Source organism: Schistocerca gregaria, chromosome 3 (genome assembly GCF_023897955.1).
Source record: "Schistocerca gregaria isolate iqSchGreg1 chromosome 3, iqSchGreg1.2, whole genome shotgun sequence".
NCBI lineage: Eukaryota > Metazoa > Arthropoda > Insecta > Orthoptera > Acrididae > Schistocerca > Schistocerca gregaria.
This window is the reverse complement of record NC_064922.1, coordinates 914,303,516-914,331,082: the sequence shown is the minus strand read 5'-3', so window position 1 is coordinate 914,331,082 and position 27,567 is coordinate 914,303,516. Positions and strand designations below refer to the sequence as shown.

Sequence of the window (27,567 nt, the reverse complement as noted above, 5' to 3'; positions counted from 1 at the left end):
AATTTGCCTAAAGGAGCACGGGTAATAGTGTAAAACCAGTACTCAGGTTGGACGCTGTACCAGGACAGCGGCCGTTAATCCGCCTCTGGATCCAATCTACACTGAAGAGCCAAAGAACCTGGGACGCCTGCCTGAAATCGTGTAGCGCCTCATCGAGCACGAAGAAGTGCCGTAACACGACGTGGCATAGACTCGATTAATGTCTGACGTACTGCTGGAGGGAACTGACACCAAGAATCCTGCAGGACTGTCCATAGATCCATTAGAGTACGAGGGGGTGGAGGTCTCTTCTGAACAGCACGTTGCAAGGCATCCCAGGTATGCTCAATAATATTCATCTCTGAGGAGTCTGGTGGCCAGCGGAAGTGTTTCAACTCAAGAAGAGAGCTCCTGGAGCCACTCTGTAGCAACTCTGGACGCGTGGGGTGTCGCAATGTGCTCCTGCATTTGCTCAAGTCTGTCGGTATGCACGATGGACATGAATGGATGCAGGTAATCAGACAGGATACGTACGTACGTGTCACTGTATCCAGTCGGATCAGCGGTCCAACATCACTCCAGCTGCATACGTCCCACACCATTACAGAGCCTCCACCAGCTTTAACAAGCCCCTGCTTATATGCAGGGTCCATGGATTCATGAAAATGTTTCCATACCCGTACACGTCTATCCGCTCGATACAATTTGAAACGAGACCCGTGCGACAAGGCAACATAATTGCAGTTATCAGCAGTACAATGTCAGTGTTGACGGGTCCAGAAGAGCAGTAAAGCTTTGTGTCGTGCAGTCATCAAGGGTACATGCGGGAGCCTTCGGTTCCGTAGGCCCATATCAATGGCGTTTCGTTGAATGGTTCGCACGCTTACACTTATTCATGGCCCAGCACTGAAATCTGCAGCAATATGCGGAAGGGTTGCACTTCTCTCATGTGAACGATTCTCTTCAGTCATCGTTGGTCCCGTTTTTACAGGATGTTTTTTCGACAGCAGCGATGTCAGAGATTTGAAGTTTTACTGTATTCCTGATATTCACGGACTTATCCTGTCTGTTTACATATCTCTGTATTTGAATATGCATGCCTATACCTTCAGTGTAGATCTGGCTCACATCAACGCCTCGAAAACCCCAACGCCACGAGGTATTTTCCTTTCTTTTGCTTTGAATTTCATTTCCCTTTACAGACCACTTTTAGCTCACCAAAATCGGCTTCGTATGCGACTGCTTCTTCTGTCACGGAAACTATTTTGAATGGAGGCAGTGTCTGACATTCTGGATTCTTGATCTACAAAATTTTTTTGAAGAGAAGCGAAAGCTCAATCTTCTTTTTGTAAACGATAGAAACATTTTATTCTTGCACATTGAAACGGATTAAGTGAAACTACTTCTTGTTCAATGGCACATACAACAAGTGACTAAGGATTGAATTCCTGATTTTATTCACCTTCTTGTAATGTAATAACCTGTCTCTGTTTGCACAAACATTAGGTTTTTTTCCATAAACATCCTTTCGATACGAAGTTGCTAACAATCAAGCTTGCATCTTTAGAAGGCCAACTATCTTCGCTATGTCTTTTCGAAGTCAATAAGTTTCTTCTCTATTGTGGTATAGTCCTGACATGGTGATGCCACACCAAAGTCGGCAACGCGAATAAATACCGTAGACATTAGTGAGGCCTAGCTGCAATCCGCAGCAACGAATTGGAGGCGCTCCTGAAGACCACGCTTTCCCTCTCAGCACAGCATCGTCCTCGCACTGGAGGTCAATTCAGTGTCGAGCATGTAATAAGAGCTCAGTCCAGTTTGTGACCTCAGTTTCAGTAGTCAACAACATCGTGAAGGAACAGTGCTTATAAACTTTCAGATGAACATACACTTCTGTTAAAGTTGTTAAATCTACATCTACATATATACTCCGCAAGCCAACCAACGGTGTGTGGCGGAGGACACTTTACGTGCTACTGTCATTACCTCCCTTTCCTGTTCTAGTCGCGTATGGTTCGCGGGAAGAACGACTGCCGGAAAGCCTCCGTTCCCGCTCGAATCTCTCTAATTTTACATTCGTGATCTCCTCGGGTGGTATAAGTAGGGGAAAGCAATATATTCGATATCTCATCCAGAAACGCACCCTATCGAAACCTGGACCGCGATGCAGAGTGCCTCTCTTGCAGAGTCTGCTACTTGAGTTTACTAAACATCTCCGTAACGCTATCACGCGTACCAAATAGCCCTGTGACGAAACGCGCCGCTCTTCTTTGGATCTTCTCTGTCAACCCGCCTTGGTACGGATCCCACACTGATGAGCAGTATAGGTCGAACGAGTGTTTTGTAAGCCACCTCCTTTGTTGATGGACTACATTTTCTATGGACTCTCCCAATGAATCTCAACCTGGCACGTATACTCACAGATATTTTACAGAAGTAACCGCTACCAGTGTTTGTTCCGCTATTATAAAATCATCCAATAAAGGATCCTTCTTTCTATGTATTCGCAATACATTACAGTTTTCTATGTTGAGGGTCAGTTGCCACTCCCTGCACCAAGTGCCTATCCGCTGCAGATCTTCCTGCATTTCGTTGCAATTTTCTAATGCTGCAAATTCTGTGTATACTTCGGCATCATGTATGTTGTACTTCAGAAGAACAACTGTTAGTGTATGCCTCAAGTGATGATTTCATAGTCAATCACTGATGTAAATATTTTACGATCTCTGGGACAAAGAACTGCCTCAAGTTAAGTAACTCTTTTTATTTATCACCACAATAAAGTGAACTAACATTTCATCTGTAGTAGTCAAAAATGGACGAGTTCCCAGGTCACTCAAAGAACCCACAGTTGTGCCTGGACACTTGTTGTTTCGCCTATTGATAACATCCATAAAGCTTACAGAATCATCTTGAGACTTAATAATCGTCCTTCAGAGCTGATATCTTCTTCAGTGCCTAATTTATCTGGAAATCTGTCAGGCTATTAGAAAATCATTCTTGTATTAAAGCTCGATGTAGGTAAATATGGAGTTTGTTTCTGTACTTATCTACAAATTTTTTCTTCAGCATAGAATTTTTGAGGAGCATATAATCTAGGAGTAGTATATCAACGTGTCCTTGCCGTATAAATAATATAGATGATATTTTTTTAATATCTTAAGTCATGAAAGCTGATAAATTTTGACGTAAGCAGCGCTACGTCATGGCACTGTGAAATCATAGTCTGTCTCTGGTACAGTGCAGTTCATAGCCATGTATTGTAAGGTAAATTTTATTACTATTACTGGCATTCGGTTAGTTAAGCCACTTGTCTGAGTTGTTAATATGAATTTGTTTCAATCTTTTTGTAATTCGTCAGCACCAGTTGACCCAGATTAGTAATACTCAATTTTTCATATAATGGATTTTAGATTTTTTTCAGTAATGTAAAGGATTTTGAGCATATAATTTTTACCAGTCTACAAAAAAGGAAGGAATAATTTTACCTTGAGTCATTACCAGTCAGGATCCGGTCATTTATTTAAATTTAAATATTTCAGAAATTTTCTCAGATCATAGTCATATATTCTTTAGTAATCAGACGACCAGGTGTGCACCTGTGTCAGTAAGCAAAGTCAGTTTTTCTAACAATTCGGGTCTCGGACAAATGTTGTGCAGTATTAGATAGGTCAGCATTGCACTAAGCTGAGCCATTCACGAACAGATATACAGGGTGTTACAAAAAGGTACAGCCAAACTTTCAGGAAACATTCCTCACACAGGAAGAAAGAAAAAATGTAATGTGGATATATGTCCGGAAATGTTACTTTCCATGTTAGAGCTCATTTTATTACTTCTCTTCAAATCACATTAATCATGGAATGGAAACACACAGCAACAGAACGTACCAGCGTGACTTCAAACACTTCGTTACAGGAAATATTCAAAATGTTCGCCGTTAGCGAGGATACATGCATCCACCCTCTGTCGCACGGAATTCCTGGTGCTCTGATGCAACCCTGGAGAATGGCGTATTGTATCACAGCCGTCCACAATACGAGCACGAAGAGTCTCTACATTTGGTTCCGGGGTTGCGTAGACAAGAGCTTTCAAATGCCCCATAAATGAAAGTCAAGAGGGTTTAGGTCAAGAGAGCGTGGAGGCCATGGAATTGGTCAGCATGTACCAATCCATCGGTCACCGAATCTGTTGTTGAGAAGCGTACGAACACTTCGACTGCAATGTGCAGGAGCTCCATCGTGCATGAACCACATGTTGTGTGTAAAGGCACATGTTCTAGCAGCACAGGTAGAGTATCCCGTATGAAATCATGATAACTGTGCTCCATTGAGCGTAGGTGGAAGAACATACTGGCGAAACTAAAATGAGCTCTAACATGGAAATTACGCGTTTCCGTACACATGTCCACATAACATCTTTTTTTTATTTGTGTGTGAGGAAGGTTTCCTGAAAGTTTGTCCGTATCTTTTTGTAACACCCTGTATAGAGAGGGTTATCCGGCGACACCATCACGAGGTAAGAATTTTTCAATTTATTCAGATTGATTTCACAGGGCCATGGCGAGGCGCTGCTTAGGTCAAAATTTATCAGTTTTCATGAGTTAACATATTTAAAAATTTATAATTTTTATTATTTTAATGGCTATGAACTGCGTTTTACCAGCGAAAGTGTACAACTGCCCTGTAGCAGCGAGCGACTGCAACAATTGCCGACACTGCTCTCATCTGCGACTCTATTGTGGCAAAGATATTTTCTGTCACAGGCAGCGCGCGACCAATACATGGAAATTACATTTGTTCAAGCAGTGTGGTGGTCCCCTTACATCCATTATGTCGACAGTAAATAACCTTAAATCGGCACTGAATGTCAGCAAGGTGTGAGAATGAAGTGGAGAACACAGTTCAGTACTTGCAGTACTTGCAGCATGTGAGTTTATTTACGAAGCCTCGGTTACAGGGTTTGTACATATCGGTGAGCCGCAAGCGCGGGATGAGGTCTGGCGGTCGCTTCAGCCGAAGAGGGCCGCCTTGGCCTGCAGGTGCGCCACGGCGTCGGCGATCTTGCCGGCGGCCACGGCAGGAGTGTCCAGCGGCACGCCCTGCGCCGTCAGCAGAGTGCCGTCGGGCGCCACCTGGGCGGCGCCGGCCACGCCCAGGCCCAGGCCGAGCAGCCCGGGGGCGTACACCGCGGGGGCGGCGGGGGCGGCTGGGGCGGCGGCGGCGGCGGCGGCCGCCTGCGCTTGCGCCGCCGCGTGCGCCGCCTTCGCTGCGGCCACCTGCGGAAAACGCCACAGTCCCAGTCTCAGCATCTCGCTTAACACAAATGAAGCTGTAATTTTTTTTCACACGGTAGCCCATCATGCAGTTCATTCTACTGTGCACAAAATTACGACGCACGACGAAGTGATTATCCGAATGGAACTGAAAGCGGTAGATGTAATGTACGAGTACAAACAAGAAGATGATTACAGTTTGCCGGGCGTTGTGGCCAGCGGTTCTAGGCGCTTCAATCTGGAACCGCGCGACGGCTACGGTAGCAGGTTCGAATCCTGCCTGGGTCATGGATGTGTGTGATGTCCTTAGGTTAGTTAGGTTTAAGTAGTTCTAAGTTCTAGGGGACTGATGACCTCAGAAGTTAAATCCAATAGTGCACAGAGCCATTTGAACCATTTGATTACAGATTCACAAAAACTGAATTATTTATTCATGAGAAAGGGCTTCACAAACTGAGAAGTCTGTAACGCGTTGGCCCTATTCTGGCCCTGACTCAATCAGTTATTCGGCTTGGCATCGATTGGCAGAGTTGTTGGATGTCGTCCTGAGAGACGTGGTGCAAAATTCTGTCCAATTGGCACGTTAGATCGTCAAAGTCCTTAGGTGGTTGGAGGGCCCTGCGAATAAAGCGCCAAACGTTATGAACTGGGGCGAAACCATCGACTTTGCTGGCCAAGGTAGGGTTCGTAACCACTAAGACAAGCAGTAGAAACTCTCGTCGTGTGCAGGCAGGCATTAACTTGCTGAAATGTGGGCCGAGGATGGCTTGCCTTGAAGAGCAACAAAACGGAGCTTAGGATAGTCTTGACGTACCTCTGTACTGAATGGTGCTGCGTAGGACAACCAAAGAGGTTCTACTATGAAAAGAAGGGACTCCCAGACCACTGATTGCCAGAGTTGCTGGATATCGTCCTGAGAGATGTGGTGCAAAATTCTGTCCAATTGGCACGTTAGATCGTCAAGGTCCTGAGGTGTTCGGAGGGCCCTGCGAGTAATGCGCCAAACGTTATGAATTGGGGCGAAACCTGTCTACCTTGGTGGCCAAGGTAGGGTTCGCCAGCACAAAGACAAGCAGTAGAAGCTCTTGTCGAGTGTAGCCGGGCATTATTTTGTTGAAGTGTAAGCCCGGGATGGCTTGCCTTGAAGAACAACAAAATGGAGCGCAGAATATCGTCGACGTACCACTGTCCTGAACGGTGCTGCGTAAAGGGGTTCTGCTATGAAAAGAAGAGCCACCCAGACCATTACTCCTTGTTATTGGACCACATGGCGTCCGACATAGACGCTGGCATCCTACCGATGTCAGGAGCGTCCCTACATACGTCTTTGGCCTGGAATCTCATTGAATAGACCAGAATTGAGTTCTGTGACGAGTCCCACTTTGAAATGAGTCCTGATGACGAGCGAAGACGCCCCACACAGTATGGGACATTACCGGATGGTCGCTCTCCATTCGACAAAATAACCACTGTGGGAGGTGTTAGAACGATTTTCGCCTATAGCATTCGACTCGGAAAATTCCCGAACCAGGGTCCCTTACCCTTATTTGATGCACCTCTGAAAGTTTGTAACATTACAGCGGAATCATCGTTTAGGTATTTTCTTAGATTTAAGAACTGCAGCGATTGTTTAAACCTTGAAATTATGGGATTAGCGAAATAGCTGAAAAATCGTTCACTTCACATGTGGAATGTGGAAGCATAAAGTCGATGACTAGTGACAACAAACAAGACGTTTCTGTGTATTTAAATGAGTGAAAAAGTGTATAAACATTGATTTTAGAAGTTTCACAATGCACAGGTACTACGCGCAAAGTAACCACGATTTAATTTTGGCTCATAGTTTTTTACGTTGTCCAAATGCATTTGAATAAAAAAAAAGGAGAAAATCGAAGCTTTTGAGATGTGGTGTTATAGAAATGCGTTGTAGTTCAGGTGTACTGAAAGACAGGGAATGCAGAATTGGCTAAGAAGGGAACATATGGAAGACACGTAGAAGAACGACATGTGTTAAGACATCAGGGAACAGGTTCAATGATATCATTGTGAGCGTTGGACGATAAAAACCGTAGGGCAAGACAGAGATTGGACTGTATCCAATAAATAATAGAGGACGTAGTCTGCAAGTGCTAACCAGGAATTCGTGGCAGGGCACTTCAAAACATCTACATCTACATTTACGTGATTACTCTGCTATTCACAATAAAATGCCTGGCAGAGGGTTCAATGAACCACCTTCAAGCTGTCTTCCTACCGTTCCACTCTCGAACGGCGCGCCGGAAAAACGAGCACTTAAATTTTTCTGTGCGAGCCCCGATTTCCCTTATTTTATCGTGATGATCAATTATGCCTATGTAGGTGGGTGCCAACAGAATGTTTTCGCAATCGGAGGAGAAAACTGGTGATTGAAATTTCATGAGAAGATCTTGTGGCAACGAAAAGTGCCTTTGTTTTAATGATTGCCACTCCAATTCACGTACCATGTCTGTGCTACTATCTCTCCTATTTCGTACTAATACGGAACGAGCTGCCCTTCTTTGTACTATTTCGATATCATCCGTCAGTCCCACCTGAGGCGGATCACACTCCGCACAGCAATACTCCAGAATATGACACGAGCAAGTGAAAAAAAAAGGCTCAGTTGAATTGGAACATCCCCCCAAATCAAGTGGACCACATAAACTATTCAGAAGACTGACGACTCAACAAAGTAAAAGCAAGTAAACAAAAAATATAAACATCCCCCGAAAGCGATGTAGGAAATAGTCCTCGAAAAGGAAAATGAACGTCACCTCTGTGTTCGTTTTGGTTTCTGCTTAAGTGGAGACGGGAGTGATTGACCCTACCTCAGGGGTGTCCAGGGGGACGCCACCAGGTCCAATGACGATGTTGGCCGGTCCGTAGGCTGCGAGGCCAGCGCCGGGTGCTGCGGCGGCCGGCGCAGCGGCGGACGCCGGAACTACGGGCACCCCCTGAGCGTTGCGCGCCGCCTCGGCAGCCTGGATGGCCAGGATGCGCGACTTGGCGGCCGCCACCTCCGGCGTGTCAGCAGGTAGGCCCGCGGCGGACACGGCTCCGGGAACGCCGTAGGACAGGCCGTAGGGCAGCCCCAGACCCAGGTAGCCGGGCCTGGCCGCGGCGTAGCCCACCAGAGCGCACACTAGTACCTGCAACACACCGCTTACTTAGAGTCTGACCGAGGCCTTTGCGGTTCAGTTATGATGCTCAAGCACTACGCTACTAACGAGGTTGAAGTGTCGTTGTGGTCAAGCTGGTTTGATACAACTCTTCGCGCTAGTCTCTCCTACAGACTCTTTTTTGTATATGCATTACTAATGTAAACGACTTCCAGCTGAGACTGTCTACTGTAGTCATCTCCATATACAATTTTTACCTCTAATATTTCCAAATTAGCTTCTCCTTGGATGACCATATCCCTTTGTAACATACAATTCCGTAGCCTCGTCCTCTTAGTTCTTGTGGGCGGTAGAGACTGTTGAATGAGGGCTGAGTCAAGCATAGAAATAATCGATTGAGCATTCAGTAATTCTTCGTGGTGGTCGTGGTCGGTGCCTTCAATGCTGGCTTAAGTGCTAGTTATGTTAGTTGTTTTCCAACACCGGTTATATATTGTTGTTGTTGTGGTCTTCAGTCCTGTGACTGGTTTGATGGTACTTTATCCTGTGCAAGCTTCTTCATCTCACAGTACCTACTGCAACCTACATCCTTCTGAATCTGCTTAGTGTATTCATCTCTTGGTCTCCCTCTTCTATTTTTACCCTCCACGCTGCCCTCCAATACTAAATTGGTGATCCCTTGATGCCTCAGAACAAGTCCTACCAACCGATCCCTTCTTCTAGCCAATTTGTGCCACCAACTACTCTTCTCCCCAATACTATTCAATACCTTATAATTAGTTACTTGATCTAACCATCTAATATTCCTTTTGTATATAAGCTTTTGAAAATAGCTAATAGCACATTGCTGTCAGCTATTAGTTGGATGAGCAGTACTTGGTGAACTAGAAAGACTGCATCCTGTTCCTACGGTTGATCGTCTGAAAGGCTGAACGCTGGAACCATTTCGTGCAGCTTCTTGGAACTTGTGAGATCGAGTAATGAGGTGGCACACAATTCTGGGTGTTCTGTTGGGCACAGGTGGAGTTTTAATTTAAAATGTGGGCGATAGAGACGGTTGAAGGAGGGCTCAGTCAAGCATAGGAATAATCGATTGAGCATTCCGTAATTCTTCGTGGTGGTTGTGGTATATATAATTATTATTTGTGATCCATAAATTTCCTTTTGTAAAACGGAAACCTTAAAAGAGGTCGCAAGTGTTAAAAAAAAGTGACGAAATCTTATAGGGCTTAACTGCTAAGGTCATCAGTCCCTAAGCTTACACACAACTTAACCTAAAGTGTATCCTAAGGACACACACACACAACCACGCCATGCCTGAGGGAGGACTCGAACCTCCGCCGGGACCAGCCGCACAGTCCGTGACTGCAGAGCCGTAGACCGATCGACTAATCACGCGCGACTTCTGCTCGCGGGGACTGAGTGTTGTGTTGTCTTCACCATTATTTAATCCCCATCCGTCGCACAGGTCGCCCAATATGGGGTCGAATGTAATAAGACCTGCACCAAGGCGGCCCGACCCTCCCCGTAATGCCGCAGCTCGTCGTCCTGCGATAGCGTTCTCGCATCCCGCGCCCGGGTTCACAAGTTCGATTCCCGGCGGGGTCACGTATTTTCTCTGCCTCGTGATGACTGGGTGTTGTGTGATGTCCTTAGGTTAGTTAGGTTTAAGTAGTTCTACGTTCTAGGGGACTGATGACCATAGATGTTAAGTCCCATAGTGCTCAGAGCCATTTGAACCATTTTTGAACCTCCCCGGAAGAGGCCTCCCGGCCAATGACGCCAAACGCTCATTTCCATTTTACCACATCTCTTTGTAACATACAGTTCCGTAGCCTCGTCCTCTTGCTTCTTGTTGACACTGCAGTTGGTTTCCAAGAGACGATTGAAGGAGGACTTTGTCGAGCATGGAAATAATGGATTGGGCTTTCAGTAATTCTTCGAGGTGGTTGTGGTCGGTGCCTATCATGCTGGCTTAAGGGCTGTTTATGTTTGTTGTTTTCCAACAGCTGCTGTATATAAGCTTTTCATAATAGCTAATAGCACTTTGCTATGTCAACTAAAAAGACTGCATCATGCTCCTACGGTTGATCATCTGAAAGGCTGAACATTGAAACAATTTCGTGCAGCTGCTTGGAGCTTGTGAAATCGAGGAATAAGGTGGCAGGCCTCGTGCAATATAGGAGACAATTCTGGGTGTTCTGATGGGCAGAAGTGGTGTGTTAATTTAAAGTGGTGCGTATATCACTCGGGCGTTCAATGATTATTCGTGATCCATAAATTTCGTTTTGTAATATGGAAATCTTAAAAGAGGTCGCAAGTGTTGAAATGGTTCTCGAGTGAGAGATCAACTCAGTAACAGCGTGTAACCAGACTTCTGGAGACAATTTACCGGTAATTTGAGATTACTGTGCACCACATAGTGTGAAGTGACTACAGAGTCCAGAACTTGGCACGATATCCCTTACGAGGACATCCAGCAACTCTATCAGTGCCAAACCGGATAATTGATTGCATGAGAGCCAGAGGTGGACTAGTGCGTTCTTGACTTACCCAGTTTGTGAAGATCTTTCTTTCCAATAAGTCATCCAATTTTTCTGAAATAGTGGTCATTTGTTTGTCTGAAAATGTACACCGTATCTACTTATTTCCGTCCTAGTCGGATAATTCCTTCGTGCTGCTTCGATTTTTTGTCTTATAGTGTACTATAATGCCATTAGTAAAACTAGTCATTCGTTTCAGGTTAGACATGCTGGAAACGACTAACTAAAAAAGTTATTCTAGTTTGTATTTCCTTCTTCTGGAGTCATTATCGTTTCTCAGGATCACTCGGTGTAAGCATGTGACAATACATGCTTCAGTGTGTATTACTTTCTGCAGCTTATACAATTCCTGTCACCTCATTGCTATTTTTTCTGTATGATTAGAGATAATCACATAAATTTAATTGATGGCATTCGGTTCTCCTGACTGACTGTTCGTTTTAAAACTGAAACGTTTTTCACAGTTTCTTCTGTCCTTGAAGGGATCTTTCATTTCCGTCATTGCCTTTTGAACAGATAATCCAAAAACAGGAAGCGTAATGCCACCTCTTTTATACATTCTTCATCTATATCCTTCCATTATTCGAAATGCCTTCTGTATGTGTCTAATCTGTTTTGTTCTCCAAACATTTGGGAATGTGTGATTTGAAACTGAACTCTTTTAAATATTTTTGTGTTTCCCGCAAATCTATGAAGCGTTTCCTGTTCTTAACAAAGGAAATGTATCTCAGGTACTTTATTTCGTTCAGTACTCTTCAAGCTTGTTATCTTTTTCCCGTCTTTGAAGTGGTGTAAATAGACGGATAGCTATTTTACTATGAATAATATCGTATCTAAATTACTCGTGTACTGTCAACACAAGCGCACAACGGTTATAAAGTAACTTTAATTCCTTAAGTTCACTACTGTGTAATACAACAATGCATCAATTTCTTCTGTCGTATGTGAAAGACCACCACAGTATTTTAGATTAACATAATTTTTTGATTAAACAGTGACACTCAGGAGATTCTGTCCAGTAATAACACAGGAAATTTTACTAACGCCACGCAGCGCACGAAGACGACAGGTATTGTATCTCCAAGAAAATCGATAGGTATTTCACAACACCAAGGGAAAAGTTGGCTTTCGTACAGGGTATCTACTGAGTTATAAATTGCCTCCCCACCGCATTTTACCAATGTATGACCAGCGTACGTTGGTCTGGCTTTTTGTAAAAAGGGGAACCCATCCTTAACACCTTATTTTTTTCTGCAAGCACGGAAACTGATCTCAAAACTCCAACATAGAATAAGTTTTGACTGTAATCCAAGTATGATCCATTGTTGAGTTATCCCATACTCTTCAAAATGGTTAACTTAGCCGAAACTGTACAATAGCGAAGGCTACAAAATACAAGGATATTTTAAAACAAGTAACGATAGCGGGAAATTATTGTTATTCGTAAAATTTATTTCAGCCGTGGGCCCTGTTGCAAATAAAATGTTGGAAGGGTTGTCGCGCCGGACTCTGAGGCAGCTACGTACCAGTGGAACCAAGCTAGATTGATGAATCCAACTGAAAACGTCCGCTTTAATAGGGAGTGCTTTGAAAAACTGTGATTCCTAAGAATGTTAATATTTAGGTAAATTCGAAGACGGGTTTAGTTAAACATTGAAGACAGGTTTGAATGACTATGGATACGAGAAGAAATTCATAATAAATTTCAAATGAACGATTATTTAATTCGTAAACTATACTTCCGTCGATGGCGTTGCCGCAGTGGTAACAGCGGTTCCCGTCAGATCGCCGAAGTTAAGCGCTGTCGGCCTGGGCTAGCACTTGGATGGGCGACCATCCGGTCTGCCGAGCGCTGTTGGGAAGCAGGGTGCCCTCAGCCATTGGGAGGCAAATTGAGGAGCTACTCGATTGAGAAGTAGCGGCTCCGGTCTCGGAAACTGAGATACGGCCGGGAGAGCAGTGTGCTGACCACGTGCCACTCCATATCCGCATGCAGTGGCGCCTGTGGCTGAGGATGACACGGCGGCCGGTCGGTGCCGTCGGGCCTTCATGGCCTGTTCGGGAGGAGTTTACTTTAGTTTTAAACTATACTTCCCGCAATTAACAGTTAGTTGGGAGCTATTATATTTGACATCGCACATAGGGTGGACTCACGTTAGCGTTCGTAGAAAAGATTAAGCAAAAAAATTATCTGACGCCATTAATGGCGAGGAGCTCCGATCTAGAATTTTTCGGTTGCTTGGTGCAGTGCCCATCAGACACCACTTCGGCAACTGGCGCGTGTCTCGAGTGAAGATGAGATAAGACGTGGAACACAGCACAAATACCCAATCTCCTGACGAAGAGAACCACAAAATCACGCCGGAATCGAATTTGAGATTTCGCCATCAACAGCCAACGGCGCTAACCACTAAACCAAGAGAGGCGGACGGGACGCGGGCCCCACGAGAAACACGGGGCCTGCAACAAACTTGTGACGTCACACAAATCGGCATGTCCACCACACTTTGCGAACGCTCGGTTCTGTGTATTACCCAAGGGAAATCAATATGTTGATCAAAAGGTACGCACTAAAGGTCTTAGCTTCGCCGTGTGCTATCGAGAACTTGGGTGAATTTAAACACGCAGTCGAGAATTATTAAACCCGTCTGAAATAAATCTTCCTGGCAGATTAAAACTGTTTGGCGGACGGAGACTCGAACTCGGGACCTCTACCTTTCGCGGGCAAGTGTTCTATCGTCTTTAGGTCCACGGACGAGGGCTACGGTTACCCATCCGTTACCATGCTGACGTGTATCACTGTTGCTAATACTAAAGTTGAGAACTCCACCACGGAACATTGATGGACCATGCAGGAAGACTTGCGCATCTACATAGTTGGAGGTAGAGCACTTGCCCGCTAAAGGCAAACGTCCCGAGTTCGAGTCTCAGTCCGGCACACAGTTTTAATCTGCCAGGAAGTTTCATATAAGCGCACACTCCGCTGCTGAAATAGTTATTCACTACCCTCCAGAGACGGCTGCTGGCTTTCGTAAGACATGCAATGTTACGTGCTCTGACGTACACTCCAGCGGCTTTCTCGTGGGCCTCGGAAAGAACTTAAGCGACTTTCCCTTGCTAAGTGGATGTTGTGGTCTTCAGTCCTGAGACTGGTTTGATGCTACTCTATCCTGTGCAACCTTCTTCATCTGCCAGTACCTACTACAGCCTACATCCTTCTGAATCTGCTTAGTGTATTTATCTCTTGGTCTCCCTCTACGATTTTTACCCTCCACGCTGCCCTCCAGTACGCAATTGGTGTTCCCTCGATGTCTCAGAGCATGTCCTACAAACCGATCCCTTCTTCTAGTCAAGTTGTGCCACAACCTCCTCTTCTCCCCAATTCTATTCAATACCTCCTCATTAGCTATGTGGTCTACCCATCTAATCTTCAGCATTCTTCTGTAGCACGACATTTCGAAAGCTTCTATTCTGTCCTTGTCTACACTATTTATCGTCCATGTTTCACTTCCATACATGGCTGCACTCCATACAAATACTTTCACGAACGACTTCCTGACATTTAAATCTATCCTCGATGTTAATAATTTTTTCTTCTTCAGAAACGCTTTTCTTGCCATTGCCAGTCTACATTTTTTATCCTCTCTATTTCGACCATCATCAGTTACTTTATTCCCCAAATAGCAAAACTCCTTTACAACTTTAAATGTCCCATTTCCTAATCTAATTCCCTCAGCATCACTCGACTTAATTCGACTACATTCCACCATCCTCGTTTTCCTTTTGTTGATGTTCATCTTATATCCTTCTTTCAAGACACTGTCCATTCCGTTCAACTGCTCTTCCAAGTCCTTTGCTGTCTCTGACAGAATTACAATGTCATGGGCGAACCTCAAAGTTTTTATTTCTTCTCCCTGGATTTTAATACCTACTCCGAATTTTTGTTTTGTTTCCTTTACTGCTTGCTCAGTATACAGATTGAGTAACATCGGGGAGAGGCTGCAACCGTGTCTCACTTCCTTCCCAACCACTGCTTCCCTTTCATGCCCCTCGACTTTTATAACTGCCATCTGCTTTCTGTACAATTTGTAAATAGCCTTTCGCTCCCTGTATTTTACCCCTGCCACCTTCAGAATTTGAAAGAGAGTATTCCAGTCAACATTGCTAAAAGCTTTTTTCTAAGTCTACAAATGATAGAAACGTAGGTTTGCCTTTCCTTAATCTATTTTGTAAGTTAAGTCGTAGGGTCAGTATTGCTTGAAGTGTTCCAATATTTCTACGGAATCCAAACTGATCTTCCCCGAGGTCGGCTTCTACCAGATTTTCCATTCGTCTGTGAAGACTTCGCGTTAGTATTTTGCAGCTGTGACTTATTAAACTGATAGTCCGGTAATTTTCACATCTGTCAACAGCTGCTAAGTGGATAACTGAACTTAAAGTAAAGACGGCCGCGTGTAGGGCCGTGGCGAGGCACTCACCAGGACCTTCATGTCAGCAGCGGCGGCGGCGGTGGTGGATGTGCTGATGAACTGTGCCCGTCTGCCGGCAGCGGCCCGCCGCAGAGCTTTTATACGGAGGGACGCGGATGGCCGGAGGACGCGCTGCGACACTCGCAGGCCGGAGCAGACCCGGCGGCCTTCCTGGGCCCGCGGCTCCCCCTGTCCCGGCCTGGCATTGCACCAGCGGTCCTCTGCCAGCTGCGCGGCCTCCCCACGCCCTCATCTCGTGTCTAGCGTAATCGAGGCCTCCGGCTTCGTGCCGGACCGATGACTCGCCCTGGCACCGACACTCAGGTGCCGTCCGACCTGCTGAAAAATACCGGCAACCACTGACGCCACCGCAAAGGACGAAACACTGTGCATGCCCACCTAATAATGTTGTCGGACCTCCGCCGACTACCGACACAGTACGAACTCTCCTGGGCCACTCTCCCACGAGACAGTCATACAGTTATAACCATCACCTGAAAATGAAAGCATAATTACAAAAAATGGTTCAAATGGCTCTGAGCACTATGGGACTTAACTTCTGAAGTCATCAGTCCCCTAGAACTCAGAAATACTTAAACCTAACTAACCTAAGGTCATCACACACATCCATGTCCGAGGCAGGATTCGAACCTGCGACCATAGCGGTCGCGCTGTTCCGGACTGTAGCGCCTAGAACCGCTCGGCCGTAATTACATTTTTTGTTTGTGTGCAGGTACTTGTCTGCGGTCCTGCTATTGAAAGAAAACGCCGCACCACAGGACCATACGGTTGCAGCACTCAGAACAAAATAGCGCAGGACAATAAAGTGGTCCATCTTTCAGTATTTACGCTACTGGCCATTAAAATTGCTACACCAAGAACAAATGCAGATCATAAACGGGTATTCATTGGACAAATATATTGTACTAGAACTGACATGTGATCATATTTTCACGCAATTTGGGTGTATAGATCCTGTGAAATCAGTGCCCACAACAACCACCTCTGGCCGTAATAACGGCCTTGATACGCCTGGGTATTGAGTCAAACAGAGCTTGGATGGCGTATACAGGAACAGCTGCCCATGCAGCTTCAGCACGATATCACAGTTCATCAAGAGTAGTGGCTGGCGTATTGTGACGAGCCAGTTGCTCGGCCACCACTGACCAGACGTTTTCAATTGGTGAGAAATCTGCAGAAGGTGCTCGCCAGGGCAGCAGTCGAACATTTCCTGTATTCAGAAAGGCCCGTACAGGACCTGCAACATGCGGTCGGGCATTGTCCTGTTCAAATGTAGGGTTTCGCAGGGATCGAATGAATGGTAGGACCACGGGTCGTGACACATCTGAAATGTAACGTCCACTGTTCAAAGTGCCGTCAATGCGAACAAGAGCTGACCGAGACGTGTAACCAATGGCACCCCATACCATCTCGCCCGGTAATATGCCAGTATGGCGATGTCGAATACATGCTTCCAATGTGCGGTCACCGCGATGTCGCCAGACACGGATGCGACCATCATGATGCTGTAAACAGAAGCTGCATTTATCCGAAAAAGTGACGATTTGCCATTCCTGCACCCAGGTTCGTCGTTCAGTACACCATCGCAGTCGCTCCTGTCTGTGATGCAGCGTCAAGGGTAACCACAGCCATGATCTACGAGCTGATAGTCCATGCTGCTGCAAATGTCGTCGAACTGTTCGTGCAAACGTCCCCATCTGTTGACTCAAGGATCGAGACGTATCTGCACGATTCGTTACAGACATGCTGATAAGATGCCTGTCATCTCGGCTGTGCTAGTGAGTGATAGTAGGCCGTTGGGATGCAGCACGGAATTCCGTATTACCCTCCTGAACCCACCGACTCCATATTCTGCTAACAGTCTTTGGATCTCAATCAACGTGAGCAGCAATGTCGCGATACGCTAAACCGCAATCGTGATAGGCTACAATCCGACCTTTCTCAAAGTCGGAAACGTGATGGTAGGCACTCCTTCTCCTTACACGAGGCATCACAACAACGTTTCACCAGGCAACGCCGGTCAACTGCTGTTTGTGTACGACAAATCGGTTGAAAACTTTCCTCAGCACGTTGTAGGTGTCACCACCGGCGCCAGTGTCGTGTGAATGCTCTGAAAAGCTAATCATTTGCATATATCACAGCATCTTCTTCCTGTCGGTTAAATTTCGCGTCTGTAGCACGTCATCTTCGTGGTGTAGCAATTGTAATGACCAGTAGTGCAGCTTTCTGCATTTGAATGGGAACAATGCTATAATATAGTCCATCCTGCAACTCTGAGCTTGTGGAAGCGTGGGGCAGCAATGCACCCTCACATGACACAGTCAACAGGTAGCGTAGACGTTTCCACTATTGTCAGACAAGTTTGGATGACGAAGATCTCAGTGATATGTCATCTCTTTGACAAGTACCGGGAGTGGAAAAAAATTAGGACCTGTTGATCGAAGACTGGCGTATCATAACAAGAGAAAGATGAAAGTCAGTCATGAATCAGTTTTGAACGTCTTGGAGCACATTTTGAACACAACAGATGACACTTGCAGCTAATTTCCACGACTGTTCAGATCATATTCCACCTTGAGAAACAGAGAAGCTGGTCCCAAGTTAAAGATAGTATGATCATGTGTTGGAGAGGAACACTGTGAGACCCCAGAATGTACAAGTGTCACACTTGATAGATCTCTTACTTTCAAGAAGTACTACATCAACTGCAAGTCAAAATTTTCCTCCAGGAACAAACTTGTACGCAAACTTGTATTACAGTAGTCAAAATGAAACTTAACGAAGCCCTGCAATGGCACTATGCTATTCTGCGTCACAGTATGCTTGTTATTTCTGGTATAATTCAACACATGCCAAACAGATGGGTTGGAGGTTGGGTTCATTTGGGGGGGGGGGGGGGGGGGGAAGAGACCATACAGCGAGGTCATAGGTCTCATCGGATTAGGAAAGGATGGGGAAGGAAGTCGGCCGTGCCCTGTCGAAGGAACCATCCCGGCATTTGCCTGAAGCGATTTAGGGAAATCACGGGAAACCTAAATCAGGATGGTCGGACCCGGGATTCGACAGTCGTCCTCCCGAATGCGAGTCTAGTGTACTAACCACTGCGCTACCTCACTCGGCCAAAGAGATGGACTTAGCTCTCATTGACATCTGTGTAAGCCTAACAGATTGCTGGAAATCCAGTTAAATGGCTTTACCATCTCTCCTGTTGGAAGAGAAACAGTTGCGAATTAGGAAATAAATGAAGTGGATCAGGAGTGAACGCATCCTCTGTATGGGTAGGAAATACACCAGCAAAGACTGAAGTCGAGGACGGGTTTCCTGATAAAGTGGGCGGCACACTTGAAACCACTGCTGAAAAAGCTAGGTTGCAACCATGGAAGGCCATTACCTAACTTCCATCTGGCTGGAAATGAGCTTCAAAATGACTAAGCACTATGGGACTTAAGATCTGAGGTCATCAGTCCCCTAGACTTAGAACTACTTAAACCTAACTAACCTAAGGATATCAGACACATCCATGCCCGAGGCAGGATTCGAACCTGCGACAGTAGCAGCAGCTCGGTTCCGGAATGAATCGTCTAGAACCGCTCGGCCACGAAAATAGTTTCACAAACTCCTAGCTCTTTTGAGAAATGGACGTTTTGGGAGTCATTGAATAGACTAAGATCCAGACTTGGCAAATCAAACATTAATTTGGCAAGACGGGGCTACACTGATCAAGATGATATTCAGCATGACTGTGCAGGAAGACAAGACTGTTCGTCATTTGTCTTAGTGCCGCCTGTGTTCACCCTCCTGCATTGAAGGTGAACTTCATCAAGGAACTGGAATTGCCTTGGAAGTGGCCAAGTTTTGGGCAAAAGTGATATAATAGTCTTAAGTGGATGTTTCTGATACCAGAATAAATAAATATGAATATTCCTCCCAACCGAGGCAACAGCGAAATTTTTACAGCTGTGTCAGCTCAATTAAGATAACTTTCTTAGCCGCCACTGCTAAGTGCGGGCTGTATGACTATGACTCCTAGTCAAAGGAGTGAAAATAAGTGGGGGTACTACCGCCGAAAAATGCGAAGACTGGACTATCATATGACAGTCGATTTGGACTGCCCAAGTGTGTCGGCAACAGATTATGCTCGGTAAGGGGCACCCCATCACAGGAGAATTTTGCAGAAACCTTCTCAAAAGGTTGTGGGTATCTGTGAGGACAAAGTCTCACGGAAAGCGACAAGGGTAGGTGGGGTAGGGGTGGCAAGACTCTAAAAATTATTATTTTTATGTAAATGAGTTGATCAATGATAAACTACATTTGCAATGCATTGTCTCGCTGTCTACAGTTACGCAATGTAACAGTTGGCTTAACATGAGTTTAAAGTATCTCGCGAGATCACTTGTAGAAGTGTATGAGAATTCTTCAATAGATAAAAAAAAATCTGTACCTGATTCAAGGAGAGAGGGTGGACGTTATCTCTTTTGCTTTCCCATCTTCCCCTATTCCCCACTTGCAGACACCTTCAAATGGAGTGTTGCCCCATGGGAACCCCCCCCCCCCCCCCCCATCCTCACAGTTCATTTCATTTTGCTCAAACCACGGTCACACATGGTCCTCTTTGGATTATAAATTTTTTTCTCACACCCTTACTGTCTTTACAAAACACCCTTAAACTTCTTGCTTTGGCCTTGGACGAAGAAAGTATTGGGTGGCAGGCATTTCTAGAATGACGACCGGGTGAGCTTTGAGGTGGAACGTATCTTGAACAGGCGAAGAACAGACTTCTAATACGGAGGTCACCTCCAAGTCATTACTCATTGGGAAACACCTGTTGCTTTAAAGGACAAATATGTAAATGGAGACTAACACCATCAACAAGTTTCATCATTACAGCTTGATTTTTTCGGATTGTTTCTTAGGATTTTTATCTTACCCTTCAGATACTTTTAATATTTCTGACGATTTTTTCTGGGCCTAGCCCTCCAGTCTCGTTTCAGTTTCTGTAAAAATCTAACTGTTTCAGTTTTTGTTCAGTGCGATGAGGGAAGTGGTTGCCTCTCAAAACAGAAAAATCCAGAAACAAATGAAAACCACGGACTTCGCAAAACCCATGATGAATTTTCACTCTGCAGCGGAATGGATGTCGATTTAAAATTTCCAGGCAGATTAAAATTGTGTGACGGGCCACGATTCGAACCTGGCAAGAGATTTGAACATGAGACGTTTACCTTTCGTAAGCAAGAGCCCTACATTCAGAGCTACCTAAGTACGATTCCGAGCCGTCCTCACTGCTTTACTTCCGCCAGTGTCTCATCTTCTACCTTCCTAACTTCACAGAAGTTCTCCTACATACCACTCCTGGAATAGAGGATGGTGCGAATACATGGCTTAGCCACAGCCTGGTGGATTGTCTTTGGAATGAATTTTCGCCGTGCAACTGGGTGTGCGCTGATTTGGGACTCCAAGCTCGAACCTTTGCCTTTCGCGGTCAATTTCCCTAACGACTGAGCTATCCAATCACGACTCACGGTGCAACATTACAGTTTTACATCCCCAGGCACTCATCTCCTATAAAAACTATTTCACAATCATAAGGATGTTAAACATTTGCCACATGTAAAAAGGCTTTCACGTGCTACGTCTCGAAGTCGAATCACTTCTTGGGCAGTGCGCAACCAGACAGGGATCAAGACCATATCCCGATTAGATACAAAATTTTAATTTTTCACTTCATTCACCATAGTTTTGAAAATGTCCACCGTAATTTTTATATAAATTAACCTCATGTAATAAGACATGGTTAGAAAAGCGTCGTAATAATAATACACAAGCAAGAACTGTACTGATATGAAGTCTTCATTTCAGTCTCCGACAGTATTGACAAGAAGGAGCTGTAGCCCATATAGCAACGGAAAAGTTAGAGGTACCTATTGAAGTGATAGCCTTAGTGCTGAGGGAACGCCCAAAGTCAAATTAAGATACAGAATACGCTGTCAAGTGCTGTAACCACAAATAACGAAATAAGAGAGGAAGATTCTTTTCGTTATTTCTGTTTAAAATAGCCTTGGAGAACATCATATGAGATTCTACCAACAGTTCAAGGACTCCATCCTGTATAAATCAGTTTAGATATTAGCATATGCAGATGATACTGATATCAGGGGAAAAACACCAAGAGCAATAAAAGAAGTCTTTACAAGTCTTGAAAGAGCAGGTAGGTAGATGAACTTATAAGTAAACAAAGGGAAAAGTCAATATATTCCTGTAACTAAGAAAGGTTTTCCATATGAACCCTAATTAATACATGCTGGTTCTTATCGTTTGGCGCTACAAGAAGTTTCATTTTCTTTGGATCAAAGTTGAAGTGTAAGAATAGTGTCTGAGTATGCAAAATTAATATTGTTTGACAAGTGCTACTGTGCTCTCAGAAAATGTCTGAAATCTAAACTGCTGTTCACTGCAATCAAATGGGGCCAAAAACCTGAAGACTAGCGCAATTCGATGAAAAAGTCTTGGCACACTTGAAAGAGAGGTCTTAAGATTGATACCTGACCAACTGGAAGAAAATTATGTCTGGAGGAGAAGAGTCAACTATGTATATAACAATATTGTTGTATACATAGTTCCGCGTAGTCAGCGCGTACACAACTTTCCCACTAGTGTGCCCCGCTAAGCACAACAGCGTAGGCGCAGCGCTCGTCCGTCTCCGCACTACGAGATGGCGTTGCCTTAGACACGGACCAAATTCTGCTTCCGTTGATCCGCGTATTAAATGAGATTGCTGCTAACGTAGAACCTTTTCTCCTCACCGATCACACTCGCGCAGTGATACCTGAATGCGTGAGGTATTATAACGAGTGTACAGACCTCCAATTAGTCAGTCTGCATTAGTCTGCATTTATCTGCATCTGTCTGTACCAGTCTACATTACTCTGTACCAGTCTATAGTCAAGTTTCAGTCTGCGCCTAATAAGATTACCATATTCCTGTACATAGCCATGAAGATAAATGAACAGACACTTTGTCAAGTATCACAGATATGTGAGAATAAGATTAACGTACCAAGACCAAAGGAACTTCAGATTGTCAATTGTAAACAGCATCCGGAATCAAGTTACGTAATGTCTATGCTTTTTTATTATTTTAATAAATGTGTGTGAAAATTAATCAAGTTCTGTTTAAAGTTGGTCACCGTCAATCTGCTGCTGTAAGTGTGCAAGTGGCTTTTCTATCGTCTGACCTAACGGCAGAAGATAAGACCACGAGACATATTGCTGAAACTCGCCTACTTCGTTAGAGCGACAATTCAAATAATCTGATGGTGTGTGTACTGAAGGTCTTACAGTACGCATACCAAAAATATATGTAATGAATCATATTTTGTCAGTTGCGTGGAGATTGAAAGGCTGGAATAAAAAATTTTTCGAATGGCTTTGAGCACTGTGAGACTTAACATCTGAGGTAATAAGTCCCCTAGAACGTAGAACTACTTCAACCTAACTAACCTAAGGACATCACACACATCCTTGCCCGAGGCAGTATTCGAACCTGCGACCGTAGCTGTAGCGCGGATCCAGACTGTAACGAAAGGCTGGAATAGGCAGAACATGTACTGAGAGTTAATGACAGAATGATTATGAAGATCGAAATAGTCAACGCATTATCTAAAGAACCCAGGAAAGTTGTAAGGCCAAAGCTAAGGTGGTAGGAAGGCGTTAGACGGGACATAAGGAAAACTGAAGGTCAAGACTCACAACAGACTGTTATAGCATGATGACGATAGTGATAGATAAGTCTAATAGTTCTGATCCGTGACTGGTAGCAGGAAAAAGTTTTGTCATTCACATAAGGACGAAAAAATAGCAAACCTATTTCTTCCTAACCCTGCGTACAATTTTTATAAGGTAACTGCCTTCATGGTATTATTTTTCTCTTGCATAGGACTGTTATCACAATTCATTTTGTGTCACCATAATTTGCGTTTTTCATCATTTTCCTACATTACACAGTCAGATGGCCACGGTTTATGCGGAGACAAATCTTATTCGTCACGCAATAATTTCCCGATTTATACAGGGTGCTACAAAAAGGTACGGCCAAACTTTCAGGAAACATTGCTCACACACAAATAAAGAAAATATGTTATGTGGACGCTTAATTTCCATATTAGAGCTCCTTTTAGTATCGTCAGTATGTACTGTGCTTCCTCTATTCACCACCAGTTGGCTCAATTGAAGGAAGGTAATGTTGACTTCGGTGCTTGTGTTGACATGTGACTCATTGCTCTACAGTACTAGCATCAAGCACATAAGTAAGTATCATTAACAGGTTAGTGTTCATCACGAACGTGGTTTTGCAGTCAGTGCAGTGTTTACAAATGCGGAGTTGGCAGATGCCCATTTGGTGTATGGATTAGCACGGGGCAATAGCCGTGGCGCGGTACGTTTGCATCGAGACAGATTTCCAGAGCGAAAGTGTCCCGACAGGAAAACGTTCGAAACAACTGATCGGCGTCTTAGGGAGCACCGAACATTCCACCCTATGGCTCGCGACTGTGGAAGACCTAGAACAACGAGGACACCTGGACTGGACGAGGCAATTCTTCGTGCAGTAGCGATAACCCTAATGTCAGCGTCAGAGAAGTTGCTGCTGTACAAGGTAACGTTGACCACGTCGCTGTATGGAGAGTGCTACGGGAGAACGAGTTGTTTCCGTACCATGTACAGCGTGTGCAGGCACTATCAGCAGCATATTGGCCTCCACGGGTACACTTCTGCGATTGGTTCTACCAAAAATGTGTCAATCCTCATTTCAGTGCAAATGTTCTCTGTACGGATGAGGCTTCATTCCAACGTGATCAAATTGTAAATTTTCACAATCAACATGTGTGGGCTGACGAGAATCCGCACGCAATTGTGCAATCACGTCATTAACACAGATTTTCTGTGAGCGTTTGGGCAGGCATTGTTGGTGATGTCTTGATTCGGCCCCATGTTCTTCCACCTACGCTCAATGGAGCACGTTAACGTGATTTCATACGGGATACTCTACCTGTACTGCTAGAACATGTGCCTTTACAAGTACGACACTACATGTGGTTCATGCACGATGGAGCTCTTGCACATTTCAGTCGAAGTGTTCATACGCTTCTCAACAACAGATTCGGTGACCGATGGATTCCATGGCCTCCACGCTCTCCTGACCTCAACCTTCTTGACTTTCATTTATGGAGGCATTTGAAAGCTCTTGTCTACGCAACCCCGGTGCCAAATGTAGAGTCTCTTCGTGCTCGTATTGTGGACGGCTGCGGTACAATATGCCATTCTCCATGGCTGCATCAGCGCATCAGGGATTCCATACGACGGAGGGTCGATGCATGTATCCTCGTTAACGGAGGACATTTTGAACATTTCCTGTAACAAAGAGTTTGAAGTCACGCTGGTACGTTCTGTTGCTGTGTGTTTCCATTCCATGATTAATGTGGTTTGAAGAGAAGTAATAAAATGATCTCTTACATGGAAAGTGAGCGTTTCCGGACACATGTCCACATAACATCATTTCTTTCTTTGTGTGTGGAGAATGATTCCTGAAAGTTTGTCCGTACCTTTTTGTAACACCCTGTATAGCAACAGCTATCAAATCAACACCAATCCTAACAAATGTTTAAATAGGTGGGGGTGAAGGGGGTTGCAAGAGGGGAGTATGTGCTCTCGCATTTGTGACTTGAGTCTTGAATATCAACCAGAAACACTGCAAGCACGCAGGCTGTCGACGAGGCTCGCAAGGTAAGAAGACAGGCGTTCGACTTCTCCGGTGCCGGAGGCTCTGCTGGAGGCAATTAAAGCTGCTGCTAACCGCTACGCCTGCTTGCAAAAACATCTTCCGTCCTTGCTGCTTAGCTCCATCTGTCTCGTTTCATCAACCTGACTATTAGCATCAGATGAAGGACTTCTTCCTTTAGTGCCAAGCGTACCTAAGCGTTAATACGGTTATAGGCGTAAAGAGGACATCGTCGACTGCGTTACACACACGTCGTAGTCCACACGTACCGTGACTTTTTTCACAGCCGTGGCTGACGATAAATAATGGCTACCGATCTCCTGTACCTGTCTTGGCAGCAGAAACAAGTAGGTTACGCCGTGGTGTGCAATGTAGCGTGTACGTCATCAGTTACATTCTTTCCCGTTTACATTGTCCTCTTTGTCAGCATACTACATCAGAACGCAGCAGTCACCTTCATCCATTCGCAGTCTGACATTAATCGTTAAAATGCGGAAATGCTGTAAAAAATATTTATGAACAGTCCCCACGTATAATCGTGGTTTCGGGGGTCTTGATGCTCGGTTCTTTCTAGTATCTGAGCTTTGAACAAGGGTAACAAGTTTTTGGTTTATCCCGGACAAGCGGCCATTTGTATAGTCATTCGAACATCAGTCATACTGTAGCTACGTTACAGCACATTAAGCAACGTTTCAACGACAGAAAATTTTGGAAATCGGTTAAGTCATTTTGCAAAAGATTGTTACTGGGTTGAAACTGGTCAGCTATTGGCACCATTTGTATGTGCATCGTTCAGATTTTACCTACAAAACAGTCACACTTAAATAACTGGCACGATACTAATAGTTCAAATTTGGTCCACCGGTGTATCGGACCTTATTCCAAGATAAGTTTTGACCGTCTGAAAAATATTTCCCACGTTTGGATTTTACGTGCAAGAAACACGTATTTCTGGGAAGTTTGTGAAGTGTGCTACTTTTGCACTTTAAACTTGAACGAATCGCTTCAAACTTTGCACGAAGGTACATAAATGGATAAAGTAAAAACATATTTTTTCATCCAATAATCTTTATCCTTTGTCAAGGTTCGATGGTTTGAAGTAGAGTTTAGTGTAACACGTAAAATTCTTTTCGTCAACTGAATGGACGGAAACAGTTTGAAGCGAGTCAAATAAATAAAAAATCCATTCATACCATAAAATTGAAAACCGGTTTTCAGAGCTGTAGCTTCCTTCGGAATTTACGTGCAAAAAACCCATGTTCTGTCAGTTTTTTACATGTGCCACTTCTGTGTTTCAGACTAGTGCGAATCGGTTAACATTTTGTAAGAAGGTTGACAAATACAAGCAGTACAAAGCACCTTATAAAATATTACACATAATGTGAAGGACAATCAAACAATTAGAGATGGAAAAATAGTCTGTATTAAACTTGAGTGGGAGCCCAAATCCGCAATCGCTGTTTATTGTGTTTCCACTGTACGATGACTGGTTTTATACCCTGTAGGATATCTTCAGGTGATACAAAACTAATACTTCGTGTGCCACGAATTCCAAGGTACAAGTGAGCGTGAAAACGTGCCACTCCTCGGTAAAATCTAGGATCAAACAGCAGATGGCCATCCGATCCGAACCATACTTGATCACTAATACACCTCCAAAACACAGTCAAAAGACGAGTTGAGACAGCACGTGACATTCCACGTGTAACAGGACAAAACCATCATCGCAATCCACTGGGGAAACAAAGAATTAAAAGACAGACAATCCTTGGGAGTCGTGAACATCCTGATACATTGGCATCCGTCAACCAGAACTACACGTTACAGCGCTAACCACATACTGCTGAATCAGTGCGTGTCTTTTAATTCTTACTCCTCCCGCGGATTTTTATGTAGCCATTGTACTTGGATTGTCATGTGCTGTCCCTGATCCTGTGACCAAAATGCAGAAGATTCGCTAACCATAGTAAACAGTATATAATAACATATGGCAGAAGAGCATACGTGTAATAACTAAAAAAGTTTTTGTCGGGGGGATAAATACCTGGGGGGGATTGAAAGCATAAGTATGTCAAGATGTTTTGATTTAAATGTCTTTGAAACTGCCGGATAAGTCGAAAACCTAGTTCCCTACTTTCACATTCCTAACCATGCCGAGGACATCTTCGGCTATTTTTCTACTATGATAGCAAAATTTTTCATTCTGGTGTAAATTATGTTTCGGGACGTCTCAAAATTTTCGTAATTATAGAACTAATTTTATTGATTGTAGATGCAGTTTACTTATGCAAAATTTACTTTCTACATATCTACTATATTTTATAATAACACTGATAAAACATAGTGAATCATAGTCTTTGCAAGAA

At 44.4% G+C, this 27,567-nt stretch overlaps 1 protein-coding gene across 1 annotated transcript in view; it reads right to left on the bottom strand.

The window, feature by feature from the left end:
• Positions 1 to 4,908: 4,908 nt before the first annotated feature.
• LOC126355686 (cuticle protein 18.7-like) overlaps positions 4,909 to 27,567 on the bottom strand; it is a 54,550-nt gene continuing 31,891 nt past the window's right edge. Inside the window, exons 2-4 of the mRNA XM_050006051.1 lie at positions 15,416 to 15,634; positions 8,104 to 8,424; positions 4,909 to 5,260 (exon numbers count right to left, since the gene is read on the bottom strand). Of these exons, the coding sequence (XP_049862008.1) occupies positions 4,994 to 5,260; positions 8,104 to 8,424; positions 15,416 to 15,634 (807 nt within the window). The 3' untranslated portion in view covers positions 4,909 to 4,993. The remainder of the gene's footprint in view (positions 5,261 to 8,103; positions 8,425 to 15,415; positions 15,635 to 27,567) is intronic.